A 17,336-nucleotide genomic window follows, 5' to 3' on the forward strand; every position below is an offset into this window, starting at 1 on the left:
CGTTTAGCTGCGTCTGAACCGCGCTAAATCCTTAGATGTCACGACAGACTCACTCGACGCATCTCCCCCACAATCTTCTCTCGTTTCCGTCCCCCTCAGGTTGCTGGACTCACCTCGGAGACAACCAGGGCTGCCGCGATGACCGCTGCGTGGTGACCAACCTGCCCCCGCAGATCCAGAACGGGACGTACCACTTCTGCTGCTGCGGCAGCGACATGTGCAACGTGAACTTCACGGAGGACTTCCCGCCGCCGAGCCCCACCACCGCGCAGCCCATCTGTAAGGACGCACGAACGCACGCACACGTTACGGTTTAATACCAAAGGAACTAAAGAGGTTTTGTCGTGATTTAGCAGCTTTGTTCGGAAATGTGTGTGACTTTGAACATTTTTTACTCAGCTTTTAAACCGAGGTGCTTTTCCTTTGTTTGATAGTCATAGAAATGACTAACAGAAGAAAAATGCAGAGCCACTGCAGGCATACACAGCTCTGAAACACAAAGCATTTAACAGAAAACAATGAAAGGATGCTTGATATCATCTGAGCTATTGTACCCACACCTACATATATATATATAAATATATATATATCCTCCTCCGCTACATCATTTAGCGACGACTAAGAACCGAGCTCGCCTCATTACCCTGACAACAGTTACTGTGAATCGCAGTCAAACATATGCGCTGCTCCTGCCTCTCACTCAAGGTTTGGCTGCGAATAAAAGCAGCCCGCGAGGTGGGGTGAGGTGAGGGTGGCAGCCGACTACAGCTCATCGCCGTCTCTCCTGCCCACACACAAACACAAACACACACACACACTTGCGCTACATCCACGTCGTCTCTCCGCATTCCACGGATTATATGGCGTCTGCTCTATCTGTCTGTCTGCGGGGCGTGCCGGTGACTGTTTCACCGCGCAGACAGACGACGAGACAAAGACGGGAGAGCGTAAGAAGGGGGAGAGAAGAAGAAAAAAAATAAAATATATTTCATTTTGACGTTAAAAAGGCAGTTTGATTAGAGAGTGAGAATCGAGCTTGGGTTGTGTTGTGGTTGTATTATAACTCTGGATTTCTGTTTCGGCTTGATTGTTATTTCCTGACATGTCTGGACACATCTGCTGTGTGTGTGTTGGTATTGTTAGAAGTAGGAAACGCTTTCAGTGACTCGGCCGGCTGAGTGATGTAAAGCCAAGAGTCATGGATGACGACATTCAGCGCTGCGGTGCGTTACTTCTGTAAAAGCAGAAGAACGACAACGTAGAGCTGCAACCTACATTCAAAACTGTAAATTAAAGAGAAATCCACAAAAATCCAATTAAAGTCCTCGTGTAGAATGAACTATTTCTATTTTTCTGTCAATAGATTGCGTTTAATCAAATTAATCGCACTTTTTTAAAGCTTTAAATGTACTATCAACATCTCAGCTACTCAGAAAACTCCCCTCTCTGAAGCTTTCTTTATCAAGTCGTGGTCGTTTGTCTCCGCCGTGGACTGTGAAATAAGTTTTCCAGGCAGTTTTACCGCCACAGGGCATATTACTGCCTTTCTGCAGGGTGAAATTATTGCAGCGTTACTGCTGCGCCGAGGCCGAATCTCTGCGGTCAAGGCCGAGTTCATAACAGGAGGCTGTGCGTTAGAAGGAACGCGCTTTTGACAGCTCCGTATATCTAATATTTATCATTATGATAATTGAAGCGGAATTACTGATTCAGTAAAGTTTCCTCTGCAGCCTTTAAACTGTTTTATACTATTCTGCTGGGTCGCTTCATTTACGATAAAGTGCGTGTGTGTCTGTGTTTACATCTGTGTTTTGTCAGATGACTTCCTGTGCAGCCTCCCTTGTTGATTATGAACTCTGTGACCTTGCCATGCTATTCGGGGGGAGGGTGGGGGTCCTTTTCAGCCCCTCTCCCCTCCCCTCCCTCGTGTGTGTGCCAGAAAGTGTGTGCTCTGCCCTCGGGCTCTTGCAGCCATCAATTATTAATAAAGCCGGTGTCTCGTGGCAGCACCAGTGTGTCGTTCGATGTAAGGGATGCAAGGGAGAGTCTTTCTGCGCCTCCTCGGTGCTACGTCTACGTGGTACGGCGTGTCTCAGCTTAATTGCTTCTACCTGTCGCAGCAGCTAAAATCCATCTGACCAGCTCTTTCTCTCTCTCTCTATCTCTGTCTGTTTTCACATATTTTCCTTCTCTCGCTCCGTCCTTTCACTTCCCACACATCTGCTGTTTATCTCTTCCCCCTTGCACCGATTTCCACACTGCTGATCTGTCCTTTCGTGCACTTCACGGCGTGGCCAATAATCCACAAATCCACACACTTGACTATCCAAAACACTCAAATACGATTATTTACCTGCTATTTGGGAATAAATAAATACTTTTACTATTCTAAACTGCTTGCAGATTGTCAGTTTTTCGTTTCTTGCAGTAATACTTAATCTAAACGTCATGTGTGTAGAAAACCAACATGCTCAGAAAGAATATATTTATCCCACCCAGAGATAAACAATCAAATCACGTAATCCAGTTTGAATTAAACCTGTTGGTTCGGATTGAGGTGGTTACATGAGACTTTTTAATTCAGATTGGGCTGGGAGAAATGAAGGTGCTCTGTTTCCGCCTTCTTCTTCCTTTCACTAATGCGTGCTGCATCGTCCATGAACTCAGCGTGGACATGTGCATCTCTGTGCTCAAACATTAAAAACAAGGATTCATAACGACAGGTCTGTGCAGAGTAGCGACAGATTATAATCAGGAAACTTTAGATTCAAAACTGGTTCATAAATACGTTCAGAATTCAAAATAAAAACCTGATTACTGAGGCTAAATTGAATCTAAATTGAAAGTAAGCTCTTGAAAATTGACGTTACTCAATAGTACGAGCACTTGGAAGTTCCTCAGACATGCTGTTTGTTGTTATATCGATATGATTATGATTCACGACGGTTTAAAGTTTGTTTAGAGAGATTTCAGAGAGATTTTCACTAAACTAACGTCACTGGCTCCAGAAATATGTGGTATTTCCACAATATTTACCTCTAATCTTTCATATCTCCTTTCTTTTTTTGGTGCAGCATCTTAATTAGTTAATATTTTTTGCTATTTCATGTGTTAAAGTGCAGCCTAACTTGTTATCTACTCTACAAATGCTCATGAATATTTATATCAATCTTATAGACAGAGTTGAATACATGTGTACCTAATAAACTGGCCACCTGTTGCCTGAAGGTCACAGCTTGACTTGTACTTTTGATGTGTCCTTACTTGTAGACCCTCACACACTACGCCACGAAGAGACGGTCACGATCGCCCTGGCAACAGTCTCCGTGCTGGCCGTGGTTGCTGTAGCAGCCTTCTTCGGGTACCGCATGATGCACGGTGAGTTACCATGGCGCCACGCTGCGAGGAGGAGCAGGAGAACATTCATTATTCAAGGCCGTCTCTAAATGTTTGTTTTTTTGGCAGCTTTTCAAACCGTTGCATAAAAGGAGAGGCAATCAGGGCTGATCTTTTGTTTAAATGCATCTGCATGTTTAGAAATTTTCCTTCTTTTTTTTTTCGCAGGAGACGGCAAGCAAGGCCTTCACAACCTGAATATGATGGAGGCTGCCGGCTCTGAGAGCTCCTTGGACCTGGACAATCTTAAACTGCTGGAGGTCAGTGTCCACATCAACATTTTATCTTCCTTTGAATATGTGTCTACACAAGCTTGTAGCATAGTGTCTTTAAAATGATTCACCACAAATAATTTACCATAAATAAGAGATTACTCCAATCAGTTAATATACATATAAACTAGACTAGCGCTAGACTTTTTTGTTGTCGGTCATTTTGACTGACAAGGTCATAAAAATCCGGTCATAATTTATTTTTACCCGTCACTTTAATTTTTTAAAATGATAATAAATACATATTCAACAGCATTTAATTTTCATTAAAGTTTCATTAATTTTAAGTACTTTTTTCCAGAACAGTATTGACTTTAAATGGTAACCAAAAAAAAAGTTTCGGCTGCCGACACGTCTTGTCCGTACTCGGAACGGGACTGCTAGCGTAAACCGTAGGGTTGAAGTGCTTCGGTGGTATGCAAATTTCATTTTGGTAGCCGTTAGCTTCATATATGTCTATGGTCTATGGTTAGCCGACCTCTGACGTGTGCATCAGTAAAATCGGTGTGCTAGGTAATCGTGCACCGACAAAAGTTCCGCGATGTTTGGAACGTAAACTGCGATGAGAGACAAGAGCTAATTAATAAGATCACTCGCCACCAAGTGGTCAGGAGTGTGAATTGCAATCTGTCAAAATGACGGATGACGGCCTTCAGATTTTTCCGTCGTATTTAAAAAAAAAATTAAAAAAAAGGTCAATGACGGACAATATTTGGTGAACCCTGATAGATATATATATATATATATATATATATATATATATATAATACAGTGTATATAATATATATATATATAATACAGTGTATATAAAAAAATATTGTATAAATGTTTTTCCTTTTTGTAGCCTTCATAAATTGATTTATTTAAAAATAATTTGTCTTTTTTCATAGAAGAATTTGCAAAATTAACACTTTAATTGTCAAAGTGAAACCAGATTTCTACAAATTAATGTCAATTAATTAAAACTATATAATGTAGAATAAGTGATTGCACAAATATTCACCCACTTCAACTCTTTTAAAGCCTGACATACGAGATAATAGTCAGAAAATTCAAATTTTTTTTTTTTAAATCGAAGTGCTTACATTGAGATATTTTATAGACCGTGCTGTATGTAACATGATTTTACTGTTTCCCTGCAAGAAACTGCAAAGTCAGTCCATGATAGCGGCCATATTGGACATGGCTGCCAAAAGCCTGATAAATCCACCACATTTACTGGAAAAACTGGGCGGTAAAGACGTCTACAACCGTTTATATATTTCTAACTAACTGACATTACTATAGAGAAATTAGTTGTCGCTTTAAAATCGTACTAAAAAGCGCGGTGGAGGCTTTTTATCGGCACAAACAGTTGAATGAATTTGTTTTCTGGCTATGGGAAGTATCACCAACCAGATGAGCCTATAGGGAGGCGTTCGACTAATCAAGATTTAGCGAGATTACTGACACAGTTTCACACTAGAGTATTCTTTTAGTTCTGAACTATAACAATGGCGATGCACGTGAAAATAGCATTAAAGCGTCATAAAAAAAAAAGTAAGCTCCCTAAATCCCTTGGATTCATCCCGGACGGTTTATAGCTTATGAAGGCTCGTATCGTTGGTTCAGACGAGCAGTGCTCTCTTCAGCTTCGGCGTCTCTGCACAGAACGGCAAAGAGAAAGGAGAAACCAAAAATACATCAAGGTTTACGGTTACGTTTGTCGTTTCAATGTGACTTTTATCACCCGATCACGGCAGGATGCATTAAGTGACAGGTCGTACAAAAATAGGAGCTTGCTTACACCGACACAGGATCCTGAAAACCCGACCCGGTAGTGGGATACCTCGTATTATGAGAGGAAGTCAATGGATTTTGGATGATGTTCAGCCGCAGCGGTGATACGAAGCCGGGGGACTGGAACGGCAAATGAGCACGGGAGCTGGTCTGAATAAATCCAGAGCCCCCCAGGAGACGGCAGAGCGGCAGCTGTTTTTAAAGTGCATTTTTGACTTTTCTACACTATTTGATTTTTCAGACGCGCTCCCTTTTTTCCAAAGCAGTATGGGGGTAGTTTTTTTTTAAGGCTGTTTGCGCGCTGATTCATTAAATGTAAATTCGAGTATTTATCAGCCTCGGCCTCATTCTCAGAATTCTCTCTGTTCCAAGTATGACTCATATTTAATTTAATTTAGCTCTCTGCTGTGTTTTGTGTGTTTTAGCTTTTGAGATAAACCGAGATTTGGATAGCCGACAAGCACACTGGCAATTTATCTTCAACGCATATGGCAAAAAAAATGTCCATAAATTATTTAATTGCTTTGTAGTTTTGATTATGGGTTTTTTTTTTGCAGACTGTACTTAACGGAGACTGTTTGGTCCAACCCTCAAATCTCTACAACCAGACTGGGGATAGTCAGACCAGTTCTAGTGTCACTTGACTACATCAGGCTTAACGTGGCCGTTTAAAGGTTTTACGTGGAACTGAATGAGTCAAAGGCTACTTCCACAAACAGGAAGTCTAAGCTGGATTTCCCATCGCTCGTTCAGAAAATATAACTGAAAATAATTCCTTTGAAAAGAGCAGGAAGCCTGAGAGAGCCTGTGGGTGTTTGTGACTTCAAATCGTAGATGGGGGACTGTGATCGATCACCGGCCGCAAAGCAAAACACGCCTATGTCTTTAAGGACTGGAAACAGAAGTTATATGATGTGAAAATGTTAGCTGTCACCGGCAGAACGACGACCACTCCATCAGCCCTGAGCAGAACGATCCACGCTGCAGAGGTGCAGCCGCGGTTTTTCCCCTCCTTTGACGTCGTTTCGGTGCTTTTTTTTGCATTTCTTTCAGGCGGGAGTTGAATTTAGAACGCTGTCCCCGTCCCCCTTATCGAATGCGAGGACATGTTCCTTCACATTAAACTCACTGCTGATGTTGAGGGATGGTCACAGACGAAAACAAGGTCCATTGTTTTTACCGCGGCGTATTTTACGACCGTATATAAATTGTACGGAGGTGGATCTGAATAAATCTGCTCCCGATGTCATTTCTTACTCTAATGCAGCTGACTTTTTTAAGGCCGAATGTTTGGACCTTAATGGCATGCTGTGCTCCGGCTAATTCAGGACACTAATTGAATGATTTGGACCTGACTAAGGGCCCTTTTAAATGTTTAACCCCGCTGTTTGCTTCTAATTTAGTTTATTTCTTTTTATCTTCTGCCTGCCTGTATTTGTTTTTTTGGACGTTTGTGCTGTTCTGTTCTTGTATTTGGACTCTTTGTAGTTTAAGCAATTCACGCTTTCATTTTGTCAGACCAGGAAGTGGTAAAACTCTTTTTTTTGTTTTTTTATCTTTCAGCTGATTGGGCGTGGCAGATACGGCGCCGTATACTGCGGCTCCCTGGACGAGCGGCCCGTAGCCGTGAAGGTGTTCACCGCGGCCAACCGCCAGAACTTCCTCAACGAGTGCTCCATCTACCGGCTGCCTCTGCTGGAGCACGACAACATCGCTCGGTTCGTGGCCGCCGACGAGCGCACGGGGCCCGAGGGGCGCACGGAATACCTGCTGGTCATGGACTACTACCCACACGTGAGTACGAGGGGAGAGCAGGAAGTTTTGCACGAGCCATGGATTCACGTTACATGATATGTCCGCGTTGTAACCCATATCTTTAACAGGGAGTTATCGATTCACTTTTCATGGCAGTGCGCTTCGATTACCATAATTACGTCACGGTTTGCGCTATGGGAAATATTTCTGAACGATTTCTGAAAGCTGAGACGTTGCACTTTACAGCCAGTACGGCGTCATTACGGTAATTTCACTTTCACCTCTCCTGCGAGGTTATTTATCTCTCAGAACGTGCTGTAAATTGCACATTTTGCAAATGTAAATTGTAAAATCAGCATCTTAACGCACATTTTTATTGCGTTCTCGAATAAAGGAGAGAGAAGTGAAGTGGTAGAGGAGGAACTGGGCTCATAACTTCCCTGTTATTGGACAGTTTAGTCTATAAAATGTCAGATAATCATGGAAAACGTCTTTCCACTATTCTTTCCCAAGAGGAATATCATTTAACAACATATTGAATGATGTAAACGCTCTCGTTTAACAAAAAAATGATCCATAAATTGTGACGTATTCAGTCCTGAATGCAACAAGGATGCGTCTCTGTGCTGTGGACACATCAACATGCAGCTGGCGTAGTTGACAAAATAAAACGCCAACACCGCCTGCATAAAGCCTCCCCTCAGAACTCTTCAATATTAATGCAGACGCACCGAAAAACCCAAATACGGTAGCTGCCCAAACCGTCGGCTAATCACACGTCAGCTGACCCGGGATCCAGCCTATGAAAGGAGCCCATTATCCGTCGTCCGCCATTAGTCTTAATACGCATTGTCATGGAAACGTGGTGCAAGCCAGGACAGGAGCGCCGGGGACACATAATGCATTAAATGATAATATAATTTATTTAAAAAACGGACGGATCTAATGCAATTTGCCGCAGTAACGGATGCTGGAATTGTCTTGTGATTGATTTTTTTGAGAAAAGGATTAAGTGTATGTTCACGTGGTGGGGGGGCCCCGTGCGCATGTGTGCGTTTGGCTCGGACGTAATCGAGGCAGGAAATGAATAATGTCCGGTGTAATTTCTGGTAAACTGTTCCCCCCCCCCCCCCCCGGGTTGCTGCTGATGCTCATCGTAGGACGTCGTGTATTAAATGCTTAAACCGCCGAATGAAAACCCGTTTGTAGTAGAAGGGTGTTTATCTTCCACTACATTTCCTCTTTCCTTGTCAATAACACAATCATTTATATAGTTATTCCTTTAAGTGTCTTTTAAGTGTTTGTGAGATTTATAACGTCCTTTTTCTACTTGTCCCCCCCCTCCAGGGCTCCCTGAGTCGCTACCTGAGCGTCCAGACCAACGACTGGGTCAACAGCTGCCGGCTGGCCCACTCCGTCACGCGGGGCCTGGCGTACCTGCACACCGAGCTCTTCAAAGGAGGTGAGCCGGAGGGCACGGCGGACGTATATATATCTGCGCAGCTAATTACGTAACCGCTCGCACGTTCCAGGCCTCCTGCTTCCACGTGGCGCTGAAACACAAACAGGATTGTTGGTGGAAAACGGGAAAGCTTCCTGTGTGTTCAGCCCACTTAGCTGAGTTGGTTATTTAGAAAGGCTTCAGATAGGGAGTTTGCATTTCCTCCTCTGTTCTCTCCTCAGATGCCGCAGCTCCGTGTGGGTCCGTTTTTGTCTTGGAGCGCTTTGCGTCCCGGCAAACATGTCGCGTGCACGCCCCTTCCGAGTGTATTTATAGACCGGCCTCAGGGCAAATCTCAGCCAAGAGTATATAAAAAAAAACAAAAACAACAACAAATAAAAGAAACTGGAGACAAATTGCCTCGAGAGCTGAGATAGGGATTCGGATAAAATGTGAACATCCCTTGAGCCCGGTGACATCAGTCTCAGGAGGCAGAGCTGACAACTCAACCCAGCCTCAACCATCCCTCTCTTTTTATTTTTATTTTTTCCATCGTGTCGCCACGGCTCAGCTTCAGTGGCTGCACAGGGGCCTTCCTCCTCCCTCTTCATCAGCACAGATACGCATCAAAAAAGACTTGGACGCCGCGAGCGAAGAAGAAGAAGAAGAAGTGCACTAGCAGTAGCGAGTGGAGTGAAGTAAACACTTCTAAAGAATAAGAGGGAGTTATTCCTGTTTGTCCGGGCGTGTCGCAAATGCACACAGAGGAAGCCTGCAGAGGGGATGAATGGATGAGGGGGAGCTGGGGTGGCAGAGGAGAGAGAGCTGGAGCTCTGTGGGTAGCTGCTAACAGCAGGATCTCTTGGGCTTTGGCACTAGTCGTCATCCTCCCCCCACTGATCCTGCACATCAATAGCAGGCAGCAGCAGCAGCTCTTTGATTCGCGGTGCCCTCTGGTGGACGGAAACATATCGCAGGCGGAGGCTGTTTTAGTCGTAATCCCATTTTTGTAGTGGGTTTAGCCGTGTGTTCATAATGCAGCTTGATTTAACGGACAATGAGTAATGAGGGGAAATGAAAACCTGCCTGAAGGAGGGGATTTGAGGGAGCGCTGAGCCGGCGTACGTCTTTAAGGAAGGAGAAATTAACCCTAATTTGGTCTCCTCTCTCTCTCCTCCTCCGCAGACTTGTACAAGCCGGCGGTTTCCCACAGGGACCTGAACAGCCGGAACGTCCTCGTCAAGACGGACAACACGTGTGTCATCATCGACTTCGGCCTGTCCATGAAGCTGACGGGGAACAGGCCGGCTCGCCACGGGGAGGAGGAGAACACGGCGATCAGCGAGGTGAGTTTTCGGGCAAACCGCTCGTCCAAGTAGCTTCTTCATTTCTAAACGACTGGTACGTAGGAACATCCGTGGGTGTTTCTCTACCTTGAACTTGCGTGATAGGGGTCTGTTTTTGGACGTACCGTGACACAGATGGCTGAGAACCTGGATTACATGGTTTCCAACAACAAACACGTCTATAGCTGCAGTTTTTTAAGCCCTGATTAGTCCCTGCAGTCAGTCTGTGCTTGAAAGCGCCGTGAAAATGGAGAAACGGCAGCCGGGTTTGTTACCTGAGAAGTTGTTTCTGTAACGCAATAACCAAAGGCGAGATAAACGCATCAGCATTGATTAACTCGTCTCGTCTCTTATCAGAATTCTGGACGGTAAGAGGATAACGATCAGAAACATACTGATGATTAAATCAAACGGAGGGGAGGGACAAAACTGAGTGGAGCTGTGAAATACAGTCACCTGAAAACACGTCTGCGTTTATAGACTGGCCTCGGGCAAATCTCAGCTAGAGTAAATAAATAAAAAAATCAGTCGCGTGCCAAAAAACAAAGATCTCACTCACACGTGGACTGATCTCGTTGGCGAGCTCGCGAGATCTGACGCGCGGAAAACCAGTCTTGCAAGATTTCTAACGAGAGGATGTGGTATGTGTTTGAAAACTTGGATGAATCGATGTCGGATCTTTCAAATCCAAGATCAATTTGAACCGGTAAAACATTATCCTGAAACGTTGCGGTTTACGCAGGCTCCTAATGAGGCTCTCAACGCTTGAAACACACGTCCACATTTAGGAGGAAGTCCTAAAACCACATTAAGCCCAGATAATGGATTAAAAACCCACCTGTGGTATCGTGTTATCTGAGAGTCTAACCAGCCTACAACTGGCTGACGGTGTGTCTTGACTATTATTGCTGACATTTTACATTATTATTATTAGGATTTAAACTCACCTTTGTCCGGCAGGTGGGGACGATCCGCTACATGGCTCCAGAGGTTCTCGAGGGAGCGGTGAACTTGAGGGACTGTGAGTCGGCGCTGAAGCAGGTGGATATGTACGCCCTGGGTCTGATCTACTGGGAGACCTTCATGAGATGCACCGACCTTTTCCCAGGTAAGACACACACACACACATATAAATACACTTTTTTTATTATTATTGTAAAGAAAATTCGTCCATAACAAGAACCGTCCTTGCATCCTCCTCGCCTACCTCTAGGAGAGTCTGTGCCAGAGTACCAGATGGCCTTTCAGGCGGAGGCAGGCAACCATCCCACATTTGAGGACATGCAGGTCCTGGTGTCCAGGGAGAAGCAACGGCCCAAATTCCCAGAGGCCTGGAAGGAGAACAGCCTGGTGAGCATACTGTGTTAGTCAGTGTTGTCCTATTGCAAATATAAATTCAATAAATTGCAATTTATTATTAGAAGTAGTATTACAGTAGTTTTAAATGTCCTTGTATTAATTAAATTGTCTCTTCCAGGCGGTTCGGTCTCTCAAAGAGACGATGGAGGACTGTTGGGACCAGGACGCGGAGGCTCGCCTCACAGCACAGTGCGCCGAGGAACGACTGGCGGAGCTCCTCCTCATATGGGACCGCTCCAAGTCGGTCAGCCCCACCCTCAACCCCATGTCCACCACACTGCACAACGAGAGGTACGCTGAGACAGAGAAGGACGTCTCTCTTTGTGGAAATGGTTTCAAATCGTCTCATTAACTTTTTGCTGCTCTGTCTCTCTCTTTCTATGTTTTTAACCAGAAATCGTATGACACCAAAGTCGGGCCCTTACACAGATCATCCCTCCACGTACATCGAGGAGCACGAGGGCGTAGCCAAGAACACGCAGGTGGACACCACTAGCTCGGTGACGGGCAGAGCCGGCGTTGGGACGGGAGAGAGAAACAGGAACTCCATCAACCAGGAGCGGCAGCAGCAGGCCAACGCCCGTCTGCCCAGCCCAGAGGGCAGCAGCACCAGCATGGGCATGAGAGGCAGCCCTTCTGCCTCCACCACGACCACCACTATCATCTCTGACTCCGAGGGGCCTACAGGGGCCCCCACAGTCCCCGTCTGCCTACACCTGACCCAGGAGGATCTGGAAACCACCAAGCTGGATCCTAAAGAGGTGGACAAGAACCTGAAGGAGAGCTCGGACGAGAACCTGATGGAGCACTCGCAGAAGCAGTTCTGCTCGCCAGATCCACTGAGCCCCGGCAGCTCCAGCCTCCTCTACCCCCTCATCAAGATGGCCACCGAGGCCTCGGGCACGTCAGAACCTGCTGCCGCCATGCCCACCGCCATCTTCCCCCTGCCGAAGCAGCAGAACCTGCCCAAGAGGCCGTCCAGTCTGCCTCTGCGCAACAAGCCCGCCAAGAAGGAATCGTCGTCCTCGTCGCTTCGGTTTAAATTTGGACGCTCGGGGAAGTCCAACCTGCGGCAGGTGGAGGGGACAAAGATGAACATTGGTGCGGCGGCGGGGACTAACACAGCTGTCGAGACTCACCGGGGCACGGGCACAAACAACATACCCGCACTACGAGACACACACGTCAACGGTGGCGTTAACGGCGCCGCTAACGGTCACGCAGGTGTTGGGATTTCGTCCATAGCGTCGGGCGGCGCGACGGGTTTCGGAGGACCCGGCGTAACTCAGAACGGGTCCGGGGTCCTGAGGTCGGACGACGGGCGGCTCAGCCTCGGCGTCATCACGGCCAGCCCGGACGAGCACGAGCCGCTCCTGAGCCGCGAGCGAGAGCAGCCCGACCCGAGGGACGCCGCCTCCGGCAGCGTGGCGGCGCTCCGCTCGGCCCGACCCAACACCAACAACAACAACAGCAACACCGGCCACGGCCAGGGGGACGGCGAGAGCGGAGGGGAGAGCGACGGAGGGGAGGAGGCGGGGGGAGGGAGCGGGGAGGGCGGGAGCAGGGAGACGACGGGGCCCCAGGGGGAAAGCTCGGGGTCGGGGCCCGTCGCAGCGCAACCCCAGGGGGAGGCTTCAGTCACCATGAGAGGAGAGGCTCTACTGAGGCAGCCCAGAGCCCGAAGACCGGAGAGACCCAACTCCCTGGACCTGTCCTTCACGACGCAGGACCTGACCTCTCTAGGTAACTTTACTAACCACACCTCACATGATCAAAACAAACGCTAATATCATCCTCAAGCATCCCAAAAAAGTTTATATTTTAAAAGAGGAGGAAGCACGTACTTAGATTTGCTCGGGGCTATTTTCAGACTGATCAACATTTGGCGCTCTGGCGAGTCTGACAACAGGACAGTGAATCGAAGTAATGAAGGAACATGTCACCCAGTGCAGCAGTGACTCACTGATGTGTGTTTAATAGCTTCAGGACAATAGAGAGGGACACAGTATCACCAGGCTAGTTTGTTTCAACCCTAACCCTAAGCAGTAAATTAAATAGTCAAAGAATCATTTCAAATATTTGACACACGTCCTGTTTTCCTGTTTTCTAGGAGGGGGTTTGGTTCAGCCGGACGGAGCCCCGGGGACGGGAGAAAAGATCAAGAAGCGCGTCAAGACGCCGTACTCCCTGAAGAAGTGGCGCCCCACCACGTGGGTCATCTCCACGGACGCCCGGGGCCCCGAGGTCAACAACAACGGGTCGGCCCGCGGCCAAGCTCACAGCCAGAACCGGCCCAAGTCCAGTTCGGCCATCTACCTGCACGGGGGGAGCCTGGCCAACGAGCCGGGCGACACCCACGTGTGAACTCAGACCCCGCAGACAAGACTGGAAGAAAAAATTAAAAAATATATATATATATATATATAAATTACAAAGCAGAGAGCACTTGGTTTCCGTCTGTGGAGCTCTCTGTTGTGAATCAGCAAGAGGAAGCTAAGGAGTCTGTGGCGAACAAACAGTGGAGTCTGATCATGTACAGTAATTAGGTCCGTTCTCGCTCCTGTGTGTCTTTTCCGATGGCATTGCTTCAAAATGGAATCCAGCTATGCAGCGTTCGCTTGTCTCTGCATTTTTACAATTAATAATCTCCCTCCTCTGTTGGTTCCTTTCACATCTCACCCTCATGAGCGTAGCAATATCTTTGAATTATTTTTATTTTTCCTCTTCTCTTTTTTTCCTCTTTGCACTTTGAACCAATTTAAAAATCAGTGTTTCCAAGTCGCGACCACGCCCAAAAAAAAAAAAAAAAAGTGGTCTCTAAACTTATAAACTAAAAAAACAAAAAAAAAAAGGCGATGAAAAACAATCAACACTTTTTTCTTTTTCTCACACTTTGCTATGTCGAGCAATCCGAGAGTGGGCTCTGTAAAAGAATTAACGGTCTTAAAAGACGGAACAAACTATTATTATTTTTATTATTATTATTATTATTATTATTTCCTTGATTTGTATGCAATACCAGTATCGATTTTTTTGTATCATACGTTTTAATTGTGCAATAGGACGTAGCTTTTTTTAGATGCTTTAAATGTTTTATTGCTTCCATCATATTGGTTTTTATCCTCGTCATTATTTTGATATGTTAATCTCTGTTGCACTTATAAGTAGTCACAATCGTTTTTGTATACAATCCACAACTCGCTATCACCCCCCCCCCCCCAAATCGGGACTGGAGGAGAAAATGGGTGACAATCCTCTCTTTTCCTTCTCCTCTGGACTTTCGTTAAGTAGGGAGGTGGGAGGTGGGAGGTAGGGGGGGGAGGCCACAAACACTAACAATCAATCCCAGCTGACTGGAAAAGTGGGTTTTCATGGAACTGCTTGCACAACGACACCACTAACGGCTCAGACTCTGGGGTCTTTTAACACTACAATCACCAGAATCAAAACCTAAGGAGGGATCTGTTACGGTGGGGCCCCCCGACTCAACCGCTGTACCACTATCGCCTCAGCTCACTGTGGACTCTTTTGGACTGCGTGTGTGTGCTTCGCTGTATATGACTGACGGACCGGATTCTGCTCTTTGAACACTGTTGGGAAAAAAAAGAAAAGAAAGAAAGTATAAAGAACCCACTGAAGCACGCTGGATATTATTTCTGCTTCTCGTCGTCTCATCCCTCGATGTTCGAATGACTGATCCTAGTGTGTGAGCGTGCACGTGTCGTGTTCCTTTACGAGCAGTCAAAGAGCCGCTCGGGGTCGGGCCGAGCGCTGTACAAGGCGCGCCGACGTGTCCTTGTACCTACTCATTCTGTATTTACAGCGCTGCTTCACGGCATATGAAAAAGATCTCATTTATGTTTTTGTAATCTGTAATTTGTATGAAAAGAAAAAAAAATACAACACATGTACGTGTATTGCATTAATATTTGCATCATTTTTATGGATTTTACGTTTTAAGCATTCAATGGACATGGCCTTTGATTCCATTGCTATGCGTCTGCTTGGTACAATTTCTGTAAACATTTTCAAGTCGATATGGAAGAAAAAATCTCAATAAATGTATTAAATAATTGTTAAGGGCACGTCTCATTTGGGTCGCAGGCTTTTTCATTTTGAAGTGTTGCAATAGGGAATATGTCAGTAGTGTATTTGACTTTGTACGCACATTATTAGACAGGGCTTTGTAACCGTCTGTCCAATACCACAACTTTTGAAATGTGCTTGGTATCACCGTGCATTTAGAAGCTTTAATTTCCTTGCTGATGTCTTGAGATGCTGCTGCAATACATCCACATCATCCTCCTTCTTTATAACGCCATCTAGCTCCTGAAGTGCAAACTGCAGTAAAGCGTCCCCGCAGCATGACGCTTCAAGGTGGAGATGATAATCTTCCATGTTCAAGCATCCAGAGGTAAAATAGTCCGAATTAGAAACCCCTTGTTGTGTTTTAATGTTTTAATATGGCACACAGTTTGATTCGTATGTATTTGGACGCTGGCGTTTGTTATTTTAGCTGCTCAGTGTGGAAACTCTCAACTTTGTTTTAAGCAGTTGAGCAAAAAGCACCACAAAATACTAATTTTAGGGGCTTAAACGTGTAAATATAATTAGCCTAATCTGTTTTCTTCCCATCATTCAGGTTGATCATGGTTTCATCTGTTCAAATGATGATATTTTAGAAGTAGTGTCTTTGTTTTGTTGAGGTTTATGAATGATTTGCACCTTGTGAAGTATTTTCTTTATCGACCTGGATAATATGCCTACCTCCTGAAGACTGTTTTCGACATGGCTTGGAGTTATGAAGGTGTTTTTTCCTCTTCCGTGTCTATCCAGGCCGTTTTATTTTGCCGAGCTCCACCGGTGTGTTCCTTTAAAACAACAAAACAGTAATAACGTTCAGTCAAAATGTCTCCGCTAATTCTCTCATGCATAGTTATTTTTATTTTGCAGCCTGAGGATTTGCCTGCTTCACTTTTCACTGAGGCACTCCACACACTAAGAATTAACTCCAGACCCTTTTAGTGTGTCTAATTAACGTTTAGCATTAATTAAGAATGAGCTACATTAAATAGCTTTTAATGCAGTTTGCATGACACCCCCAAATTAAAGTCTGCACTTGATTTTTTTCATTTTCAAATTCAAATAAACAGTAAATAAATATTAAAAAAATATATGTATATTTATTTGGTAGGCATTCTGTACGCTAAATAAAACGGTAACTCACTTTTTAATATTTAATATTTACAGTTGAGAGGCAAAACAACGGTTACTATTCTGGGCGCCATGTTTGTTTTTGGCTTGGCAGCACCAAATGACCACAGGACAACTGAATGATGAAACTGGTGCCTTAAATTAAATGAAATTATGTCAGGAAGAGATGGAATTAATTATTTATTTGTCTTAATTTTGTCCCTGAAGCGACACACGAGGGAGACATTTCCTCTCCTCCACTTGTTTACCTCTCCTCTCCTCTCCTCTCCTCTCCCAACGTCTGCTCCGCGCGCCCTAGCAACTGCAGCATCAGCACGGGCAGCGCAGCGTTGTTGGCGCTACGTCAGACCCGCCGTTGGGCCGCGTCAAGCCGCCCGGATTTAGCCGGCGCTGCACCGGAAATGTGCCGGCTTTCGAAATAAAACGCCGCAGTTTGCGTTTGCGTTTGTGAATTTTAGCTAGATTCACCTGTGCATACTTTAAAACCTGCATCGCTCTACTGTAGATATATGTGGCCTCTATAATTAACCTGCTGTCATTCAGAATAAGACGAAATTGTAGAAAATATTTTATTTTGAAAACGACAACAGGAAGTTGTATTGTTCATCCCCGCTCGCTTCACACTGGTCCCCTCTCCCGTCGTGTCAGTCGAGGCTAGCCCAGCATCACCGCCTCCTTCTTCTTCTTCTTCTTCTTTCTATCCATTCTCTACTCTCTATCCCTCTGTTATTATTTTCTTCCTCCCCCCCATCTCGTTTTCCCGGCTCCTCGCCT

The 17,336-nt window shown here is 45.5% G+C and overlaps 1 protein-coding gene and 1 long non-coding RNA gene across 2 annotated transcripts in view; one reads left to right on the top strand and one right to left on the bottom strand.

The window, feature by feature from the left end:
* Positions 1–15,428, top strand: part of LOC311509456 (bone morphogenetic protein receptor type-2-like) — a 28,093-nt gene extending 12,665 nt beyond the window's left edge. The window contains exons 3-13 of the mRNA XM_084574678.1: positions 100–279; positions 3,271–3,378; positions 3,565–3,656; positions 7,011–7,241; positions 8,550–8,664; positions 9,829–9,989; positions 10,950–11,097; positions 11,203–11,339; positions 11,467–11,639; positions 11,743–13,091; positions 13,459–15,428. Coding sequence (XP_084430804.1) covers positions 100–279; positions 3,271–3,378; positions 3,565–3,656; positions 7,011–7,241; positions 8,550–8,664; positions 9,829–9,989; positions 10,950–11,097; positions 11,203–11,339; positions 11,467–11,639; positions 11,743–13,091; positions 13,459–13,712 — 2,948 coding nt within the window. The 3' untranslated portion in view covers positions 13,713–15,428. The remainder of the gene's footprint in view (positions 1–99; positions 280–3,270; positions 3,379–3,564; positions 3,657–7,010; positions 7,242–8,549; positions 8,665–9,828; positions 9,990–10,949; positions 11,098–11,202; positions 11,340–11,466; positions 11,640–11,742; positions 13,092–13,458) is intronic.
* On the bottom strand, positions 10,994–16,347 carry LOC311509457. Its single transcript, XR_014699836.1, has 3 exons — positions 16,116–16,347; positions 11,197–11,320; positions 10,994–11,087 (listed from the first exon to the last, which is right to left on the bottom strand). It is a non-coding gene; the product is annotated as an uncharacterized lncRNA (long non-coding RNA).
* Positions 16,348–17,336: the final 989 nt, after the last annotated feature.

Source organism: Chelon labrosus (genome assembly GCF_963514085.1).
Source record: "Chelon labrosus genome assembly, chromosome: 24".
NCBI classification, from domain to species: domain Eukaryota; kingdom Metazoa; phylum Chordata; class Actinopteri; order Mugiliformes; family Mugilidae; genus Chelon; species Chelon labrosus.